Source organism: Mus pahari, chromosome 7 (assembly GCF_900095145.1).
Source record: "Mus pahari chromosome 7, PAHARI_EIJ_v1.1, whole genome shotgun sequence".
In the NCBI taxonomy this organism is placed as follows: domain Eukaryota; kingdom Metazoa; phylum Chordata; class Mammalia; order Rodentia; family Muridae; genus Mus; species Mus pahari.
The window spans coordinates 99,776,485-99,786,554 of NC_034596.1; the positions used below are offsets into that span (position 1 = coordinate 99,776,485).

Here is a 10,070-nt window from a genome sequence, read left to right on the forward strand (position 1 = left end):
CAGAGTGAGTTCCAGGACAGCCAGGGCTATACAGAGAAATCCTGTCTCGAAAAAACAAACAAACAAACAAAAAAGGTGAAAATAATAATAATAATAATAATAATAATAATAATAATAATAAAGTCGAGGAGAGAGGAGATCAAGACTGGATCCCTGGTAAGAGCCGGACACCAGTCAGTGTGAGGAGTTAGCATGAGGAAGGCATCTAAACCGTGGGCACCACTGTCACCTGGAGAGTCCATACAGAGGAGGACTGAGACCTGGGATCCACAGGATCGGGAGGATACGGGAAATGGGAGGGCGACCCAGGAGGGACCAAGAGAAATGGCAGCGCTGTCAATGCTGACCAGGAAGAGTGTACCGAAAAACAAAACGGAGTTTCCTGTAGGGTCAAATACTGCAGATCATTAAAATGAGATCTAAGCGTTGACAATTAGATTTTTTTTATGGGGCGGATTGATGAAAGTCTTGCGAGAAGGGGACCCAAGAGGGACAGCCAGAGGCCAGGCACGCGCGCGGTGGCTCTTTTGGAGCCCTCTGAGAAACACATGCTGGGGCAAACGCCCCCTGCCCGTCTCTTTCAGATGGCCTGGCTGGGCGATGTCCCCGCACTACCGGTGTTTGGAGACGGGACCAATTGCATTCCGGCCATTCATGTTGTTGACCTCGCAGGGTAAGAGGCCTCCCGGAAGTGTGGCGCATCCTGGAAATGTGTCTGATGAAGCATTATCCACCCCAAGTCGCCACACTTCTGATCACGAGTGTAGCTCCATCACTTAGAGATCCTGTCAGCCGAGAAACAGCCCTGGGGAAGAAAGAGCTTGTGGTACACTGCTGAGCAACCTATTTCTTTTCCCCTTTGTCTCAGATAAGATGGGTTGCAATGGGAGACAAAGTTCCAGAAGCCTGACAGCGAGCTGTAAGGCTGAAGCCTCCACCCACTCTCCTCTGCCTGCAGCCTTAGCTTCCCCAGTGGAAGAATTCAAATCTCATACAAGTCCTACAAGTAATAAGGATATAGTATATCCTAAGGCCATTGCCGGTGAACGCAGATTCCAGTTTCCCTAAGGGAAGGGCTGGGTGAGATCACAAGGATTCTCATAGCCTCAGAAGCAAGGAATCAAAACCCCACTCATGCAATAAACACACTTGCCAGGTGTGCTGGCGCATGCCTTTAATCCCAGCACTCGGGAGGCAGAGGCAGGCAGATTTCTGAGTTCGAGGATAGCCAGGGCTACACAGAGAAACCCTGTCTCAAAAAACAAACAAACAAACAACAAAACCCCCCACTGTTTCCACACTAAACAGGTGACAGAGATATCACAAAATCTTTTCTATAGTGAGCACGGGTTATAGTTTTGCCTTTGTTTTAGAGTCAGAAAAGGTTAGAGATCAGCCAAGTTTAACACATTCCATTCCAGAAGGTTTACCTAATAGACTCGAGGGTGTTAGTGCATAGAGGTTAAAAATGAAGAGTTGAGCCGGACGTGGTGGCGCACGCCTTTAATCCCAGCACTGGGGAGGCAGAGGCAGACGAATTTCTGAGTTCGAGGCCAGCCTGGTCTACAGAGTGAGTTCCAGGACAGCCAGGGCTACACAGAGAAACCCTGTCTTGAAAAACCAGGAAAAAGAAAAAAGAAAGAAAGAAAGAAAGAAAGAAAGAAAGAAAGAAAGAAAGAAAGAAAGAAAGAAAGAAAGAAAAGTGAATAGTTGTGTTTCTCCAAAGGGCCTGAAGAAATTTTCGCTCTCAATGTGAAACCTTCCAAACCTCAGTTGGCCCCACTGGGAGCTCTCTGCCCTGGGGGAAGAAGCCCTCTGCTATGTAACAAAGAGGTGGCTTCTTCTAAGCACTTGGGTCTCACACTTGGCCTGAATTTCCCACACTCCCCAAGCCTCCCAACCCAGTCCGGGGGACAGGGTGGAGAGCTGGGTCACTGTTTTTTTTTTTTTTTTTTGAGACAGAGTTTCTCTGTGTAGCCCTGGCTGTCCTGGAACTCACTCTGTAGACCAGGCTGGCCTCAAACTCAGAATTCCACCTGCTTCTGCCTCCTGAGTGCTGGGATTAAAGGCATGCGCCACCACGCCCGTCTTAGGGTAGTGTTCTTGAAATGCCGGCCTTGCGTTCCAATGGCCTGGGCTTTACGCTGCCCTACAGGTTGGTCTCCAAGGGGGCTGGTTCTAGAGTCCTAGATTCCCCCCCCCCATGGATGGGAATCATTCTGGGTCATAGAGAGAGTCACATAAATTGAACTTCCAGGCCATAACTCTGTGTAGATCCCTGTAAGCCTTGAGCCTAAGTGATCCCTGTTACTAGTCTGCGAGCAGAGTCTCTGGAAAATGATACAAATCCCAGTTCACAGCTCATATACCTGCCCCACCCAGTGGGGTGCGCCTGTGCTGCCAGGAGGAAGAATGCAAGACCAGTGTGAGCTACACAGCGAGTTCAGGGCTAACCTGGGCTAGGCAACCATTTCTTCTCTTACTCTAGCTCCCATTCCTGAAAATAATAATAATAATAATAATAATAATAATAATAATAATAAAATCCCTAGATTCGCCACAGCCAACATTATCTTGAGGAAGGAAGTGATGAAGTGTGCCTTCTCAATTCGGGAGGTTTTCTTTGCGTTGCCTGGTTTTAAAGATTGAAGATCACAGACTGGCCTTGAATGGGAAAAATCCCCCTGCCTCAGCCTCACCCATGCTATCACTCTCAGCCAATCTTTTAACATTCTTCAAACCAATTACTCCACACAAGTCCTTTATATCTTTGTGATTACAAGAAAAATACTCCAGGACAAGCAGGCTGTAGCCATCAACAGTTACACAGAGGAGGAGAAGGGGTAGGGGAGGGGATCCACACACCTGATTTCTGCTAGTCCTTAACAAAAGATTTATTTATTTATTATATGTAAGGACACTGTAGCTGTCTTCAGACACACCAGAAGAGGGCGTCAGATCTCATTAGAGATGGTTGTGAGCTACCATGTGATTGTTGGGGATTGAACTCGGGAACAGTAAGTGTTCTTAACCACCGAGCCATCTCTCCAGCACCGAGCCATCTCTCTAGCCCCTACTGGGTGATTTCTTTTCCTCTTCTTTTTTGCATTATGGAAGGACTTTGGGGCCCTTTCCCCTTGCGGTTACACCTTCTTTCATCCTACAGATTATTTACCAGAATCATTTACCAGAGGAAAGAGAACTAAAGGCTACAATCCTCTGCGATGTTGACATGAAATAGATGGGAAATAAACATTTATTGTTATTGCTGCTTTTCTCATTTTCAGGGCAGGGGGTGGAGGGTGTCGAGCCCAGGTCCAGGCACAGGCTAGACATTCACTCTACCGTGAGCTGAATGAAGTTTTAGATGTGCACATTTTAATTTCATTTTACTGAAAAAGAACCTAAGACTCCAGTGGAACTGACAGGCCACTGTGGTGGACTTCCAGCCCCTGTCGTTTCTACAAATACAAGGATCTGCCTCAGACCATAACGTCTCTCATCATCAGATGGGGACAGTCACAGCAGCTGTCCGACAGGGGTGTTGAACTCATTGTTAGTCATTGACGCAGGTCACCTCTGCATGGTGACTTCCTTAAGACAGTTGTCAAAATCTAGAGTCTACATCTCACTTTGCAAATCACTGACCCCAAGCGCAATTGCGAGACTCAAGTGAGTCACACGAGACACAAGTGGGCCAAGTGAACAAGCCTTCCTGATGTGAGGCCAGGGTCAGGTCCACTTCCTGGAGTTGGGAATTGTATACTTTGAAACCAGGTTGCATCTGGGCCAGTGGTTCTGTAATAATAGTTACCGAGGAGGCTGAGGGCTGAGGCAGGAGGATCAAAAAGTTCAGGGCCTGCCTGAGCAAGGATGAAGCTAGCCTGGACAATTGAGTGAGACCCTGTCTCAAAAAGTAGACAAAAAGGGAGCGAGCTGGGGGTGTGGCGGTCAGCGGTAGCATACCTACCTAGCATGCAAGGCCTTGAGATCAAGGGATAGGTCAGAATAACAGCAGTGACTGCAAAAGCGAAACAAGGAAATAGAAAAATAAGTCTCAGGCTGGTGAGATGGCTCAGTAGGTAAGAGTACCCGACTGCTCTTCCNAAGGTCCNGAGTTCAAATCCCAGCAACCACATGGTGGCTCACAACCATCCGTAACAAGATCTGACACCCTTTTCTGTAGTGTCTGAAGTCAGCTACAGTATACTAAATAAATAAATCTTAAAAAAAAAAAAAAAGAAAAGAAAAGAAAAAAGAAAAATAAGTCTCAAAGGAAACAGGTTTGGGACACAAATGTTTCTGTCTTCAGACCCGGCTGTCTTTGCCGGGGGTTCTTCAGTCTGGGACATCTTACCTAGCTTTTTTATCTGCCCACCCCCTTTACCTGTATACTACAGATGGTAACCCCAACCCGTATCCTGGTAGACCATAAGACCCCTTATCAAAGTACCACCCAGCACCTCCCCGGTCGGGGGGTGGGGGCGAGGTCTGTTTACCTCACTGTCTTTTCCTGTCTGCTTACTGTGCCCCTTGCTCCTACAGAGTGATCCAGAACATCATAGACCACGTGCCTAAGCTTCACTACCTGGTGGCTGTGGATGAGGCTGTGCACACCTTGGAAGACCTGGTCAAGGTACAGCGGTTGGTCTGTGTCCTCATACCCTGACAGGCTAGCTTGAGTAGCTGTACCCTCTGGATGCCAGTTACTGACTTCCTATGCTAGCAGGGCTTGGGAACACATAAAATGAAATGCCCTTAAGCCTCAAACTAACTGGCTGTTACCGCAGCCTGAGCCATGGGAAGTTACTCCCCAAAAGACCTTTGTCTAATATGCGTCTGTAAGAAAGCTGGAAAGGCAACCATTGGGTCCACACTGAGGAAACAGAGGTCGTCACCGAAGGCACGCTGGGAGTCTGTGACACTTGGCCTACAGAACTGATAGAGAGGGTCATTCAACCCACAGGCACCTCTAGGCTCTCTAGACAGGGGTCAGTGACCAAGCCAGCTCAGTCAGTCCACAAGTTCTCCAGGGCAGGAGCAAGGATTAAAAAGAAAAAGACAATTAGACAACACTGTGGCAGGATCCCAGCCAGTTCTGAGGCTGAGGCGGGTTTATTTTCTTCCCAAATCTACTTTTATAACATTTTAATTACATGCAAGTAATAAGGTCACTTCTAGGTTAAGGAGCAAACAAGACAATAAACACAAATAGTCAAGGATCAAGCAAGGCAGTAAACTTTCTATCTTACTGTAGTTGTCGCAGTCCTTGGATCAGGGTTTCTAAGGGCTTATCAGGATGACGCAGATAGCTGAGCCTACTTCCCCACCCTAGCCCAAAGTCAGATTCTTGCCTGAAGCCTACTTCTTTGTTCTAGCCCCAAATCAGATTCCTGCCTGAGCTTACTTCCATGTCCTGGCCCAATGTCAAATTCTTGCCAAGTGGCCCCCCAAGCTCTCCATGGGTCAGGCAGCCTCAGATTGTTCAACCAGCCCACAGCCCAGCTGGCTCAGCTGCCTGCTGTGGCCCCCTCTGCCCCTCACTTGGCTCCTCGGAGCTCAACTTTAAGATTCAATTCCAGGATCTCCCTCTGTCTGTCTGTCTGTCTGTCTGTCTGTCTGTCTGTCTGTCGTCTGTCTGTCTAGCTCCTCTCAGATCAGGTGTCTCCAAACACTCTTTAAAACTTTATTGTATTCATTTAGCGTACACTATGCACACCATGCCGCACTGCACATCTCGAGGTTGGAGGACAACTTTCCAGAGTTGGCTTTTTTTTCCCCACCATATGGATCCCGTGGATTCCCAGGTTCCCAGGGCTTGGCGGCAAGTTCACTCGCCCACCCAAAGTTGTGTCTCCTCCATGTACCTTAGTCTGTACGGATTCCTGGAACAGAATGTACAAAGTAGGAAAGTCAGGAACCACGGGAATGTGGCTGGTGCTCAAGGTTCTGGGGCATGGGGTGGGGTACAAAGTTCAAGGTCAAGCGTTGGCAGATCTGGTGGCTGCTGAAGGCCTCACAGACAGCACATCTCTTCATGCACCTCACGTGGGAGAGAGACAGGGGGGCTCTCCCAGGATCCTGTTATGAGGGCACTGCCCTCCTTCACCAGGATTCCACTGTCACTGTCACGATCTAGCAGCCTCCTCCAGACACCTTTACCTCAGGGGTTAAAATTTCAATGTATGAATAGGGAAGAGGAGGGCATGAATACTCATATGCCTAAAGATAAAATTACTGGCAAATTTGTTGATAGAACTGTTCGGCTTTTATTCTTTTCTTTTCTTTTCTTTTTTTCTTTTTCTTTTCTTTTTTTTTTTTTTTTTGGTTTTTTGAAACAGGGTTTGTCTGTATAATCCTAGCTGTCCTGGAACTCACTTTGTAGACCAGGCTGGCCTCGAACTCAGAAATTGGCCTGCTTCTGCCTCCCAAGTGCTGGGATTAAAGGCATGCGCCACCACACCTGGCTTCAGCTTTTATTCTTAATTCATGAGTTCAGGCAATGAGAGCCCCCACTGAGCTATGTTAGAATAGTAGGATTTGAAGGTGGCACCCCCTTCTCCCCAACACACAAATCCATTCCCCAATCCACACACAAAAACAATTAAAAAAAACAAAACAAAACAAAACACAGTGTGGGTACTGTCAGGTCTTTCCTGGTTACATCTTTTTTCCATCTAAGGGTTAAAACAAAAGAAATTTCCAGATATTAAGAGAGAGAGAGAGAGAGAGAGAGAGAGAGAGAGAGAGAGAGAGAGAGAGAGAAAACGATCTGCTATGGCATCTGTCCCTTGGTGTATGGGGAAGCATCCTTCAGTTTCACTTGCTTATATGACCCTTAGCCTGAGGGACTCCATTTTGTTTTGATCTGGTCTGCTGGGGCTCAGGGCAGGAGCACAGTCTAAAACAACAGGTTCTCCACACATGTCTAACAGACAGCTGCATGGACTCTGTTTGTCTGACCGGAAGCATCCCACAGGGCGGTGATCCGCACACATGACTGTGTCCTTCCTGGACCTCCATGGTCCCTGAGGGCAGAGACCAAGCCTTGTTCATCTCTGCTTCTGGCTGTTTTCAGAACACGTGAGGGTATGATCTGTGTAGTGATTTGAAAATGTCTCATAGCATGCGTGCTTGGTCATGTTCACATTCACTTGAGTCTTATGTCAAACCTTGTAAGCGAACCAAACAATATCTCTCTGTTTCTCCCCCTAACAGTGCATCAGCAAAAACACCGGCCCTGGAAAAATCCAGAAAGTTCCCAAAGAAAATGCTTTCCTGACCAAGGACTTGACAGTCAGTATAAGGAAAAAAAACATTGTTTTCAAGAACTGTTTCCCTGAATAATATTAAAGGGACATAATGGGATGGGGGTGGGTGGACTGTGGGTTAGAGAATTTTTTCCTCTATACTTATTTAAGAGGATTAACCATGACATTGCATTATTTTAAAAAAGTAGATGCTAGCTGGTGTAGTAGTGACTGTTTGTAACCCCCACACCCTAGGTAGAGGCAGAAGGATCAGGAGTTCAAAGGCATATTGTTAGCCAGCCTGGGCTATGTGAGACCCTGTCTCACAAACAAAAAAAATAAAGATTAAAATATATACATTAAATAGTAAAAATAGTTTAAAGGGCTAGGGCCAGGCTTGATGGACATATAGCTACTAGGGAGGCAGAGGCAGGAGGATCTGACTCCATGGCCAGCCCAGGCTACAGAATGAGCTCCAGGCTAGCCTGGGCAACTAAGTGAAACCATTTATCAAAATAAAAAAGGCTGGGGAGTGAACTCAGTGGAGTGCTTGCCTAGCCTGGACAAGGCATTGACCAGTATCCGGCACCACACAACAGAAGGAAAGTCTCAGAAAGTTAAGGATGGAGCAGAGCTGTGAAGCGCTTGCTAAGCATGCATATCCAAGGCCCTGGATTGCCTCGCCAGCACTGGCAGTGGGGCGGTGGCAAGCGTAGGCATGGTGGTATGTACCTGTGATCCTAGCACCTGGGGATGGGAGCCAGACTTGTCAAGAGTCTAAGCTACAAAGTAACTTTAAGGCTAACCTGGGCTACTAGAGTCCCAGAAACGAGAGAGTCTTAGAAACGAAAGGAGAAATGAATGTGTGGAGAAGGAAGAGGAGGACTGGAAAAGAGTCTTAGCTTGGAGTCCAGTGCCTTCTTACTCTCGAGCTGTTCTACTGACCAAAGGAAAAATGGGAGCTGCCCGCTCCAGAGAACAGATTTGAAGAGCCTTTAAAAATATCTCAGGGCCGGGGCTGTAGCCAATCAGTAAAGAGACGAAGCCCAGGGCCCATCTCCAGGACGGTGCTGACACGAGAATAAATACCAGGTGCTCTGTAGACGCTTAGTGCCCAGCTGATCCACTTCCCTGCTCAGTGTACAGACACTGGCTTCCCTTAGCAACTGTAGCGACTTTGGCTGGCCTTTGATGACTGTCAGATGATAACACAACACTCTCCCCTTCGCCCTCAGCAAGAGTACCTCGACCACCTGCTGGTCAACCTGAGGATGGAAGCCCTGTTTGTGAAGGAGAACTTTAACATCCGCTGGGTCGCCCAAACAGGCTTCGTGGAGAACATCAACAGCATCCTCAAAGAGTACAAGCAAAGCCGGGGATTACTGGTGACCACCGTCGCTTACTGTTTCCTCGATTCCTATGTAAAGCAAAGTCCGCGTAACTCACTGCTGGCACCTCTGTACCAGCAGAAGGGTTTCCACATTAGAACATCTGAGCACTCGGTTCACGTTTGCCTTGTTTCTCAGGTCTTATAATCGGCACATGTATACCATTAAAACTTGTAAGCCCAATGTAAGAACAATTAAAAGTGAGCATTGTGGCCGGGCGTGGTGGCGCACGCCTTTAATCCCAGCACTCGGGAGGCAGAGGCAGGCGGATTTCTGAGTTCGAGGCCAGCATGGTCTACAAAGTGAGTTCCAGGATAGCCAGGGCTATACAGAGAAACCCTGTCTTGAAAAACCAAAAAAAAAAAAAAAAAAAAAAAAAAAGTGAGCATCGATCATAACAAACTGGTCAGTATAAACAAAGGGATAGACTGTTATTCTGGTTTTAGTCCTGGATAAGGCTAACCTGCCCCTGGATGCAGGATTCATTCTTGGTGTATGGACAGACGAGGCATACCAACCCACCTGCTCAGTTGACAGCTAGGCTTCATGCTGGTGACTTCAGCAAGCCCATCTTGGGATCCAGCATGACCCTGTCCCGCCTCCACCACTGCCTGACCTCTTGGTACTCACCTATCACCCCTCACCAGACAGGAAAGGAACAGTAACTCCAGGCACTCAGATCCACTCCAGTGTTCATGCTTATCACGGGTGTCTAAGACAACCAAATGATGACTGGAAAGTTCTGGGTGAAATAATGTGTTCTTTCGGTATATGGACACAACTTGCAAAATGCTAGGCCATAGTTTTGCAACTTGTTGTAAGAAATGATAGCTTGTTATTGATATTTTTTTATTTCCGTTGGATGAAAGTATTTGCTAACTGCCTATGAATGCCGTAGCATCTTTAACACACCTTTAACATCCAGGCAAGCCTGCCTGCCTTCTCTTCCTCCTTCCCCCTCTTCTTTATTTTGTTCTAAAGACAAGATCTTGTGCTGTAGCCCAGGTAGCCTTGAACTCTCTAACCTCCTCAGACAGGAAAAAGTAGTGGATTTTTTGTTCGGTTGGTTGGCTGGTTCTTGGTTTCAGTTTTTGGTGACAGGGTTTCTCTGTGTAACAAGCCCTAGCTGTCCTGGATTTGTTTTGTAGACCAGGCTGGTCTTGAACTCATAGAGATCTGCCTCCTGAGTGCTGAGATTAAAGGCATGTCCCAGCACAAAAGTAGTGGTTTTAACAAAATGATCAAAAGGGAGAAGCAAGATGTTCACAAAGGCCAGCCTGGACTATGTAGTGAGCACTTGTCTGAAATAAATAAATGATAAATAGAAAGATAGATCACTTTTTAAAAAAAAGATTTATTTATTTTATGTATATGAGTACACTGTAGCTGTCTTCAGACACAGCTGTCTTCAGACACACCAGAAGAGGGCATC

The 10,070-nt window shown here is 47.0% G+C and overlaps 1 protein-coding gene across 1 annotated transcript in view; it reads left to right on the forward strand.

Annotated features, from left to right (window-relative positions):
* The window catches only part of Ak7 (adenylate kinase 7), a 68,192-nt gene that overhangs the window by 28,602 nt on the left and 29,520 nt on the right, over positions 1-10,070 (forward strand). Inside the window, exons 7-10 of the mRNA XM_021202570.1 lie at positions 585-673; positions 4,546-4,636; positions 7,219-7,296; positions 8,486-8,635. Of these exons, the coding sequence (XP_021058229.1) occupies positions 585-673; positions 4,546-4,636; positions 7,219-7,296; positions 8,486-8,635 (408 nt within the window). The remainder of the gene's footprint in view (positions 1-584; positions 674-4,545; positions 4,637-7,218; positions 7,297-8,485; positions 8,636-10,070) is intronic.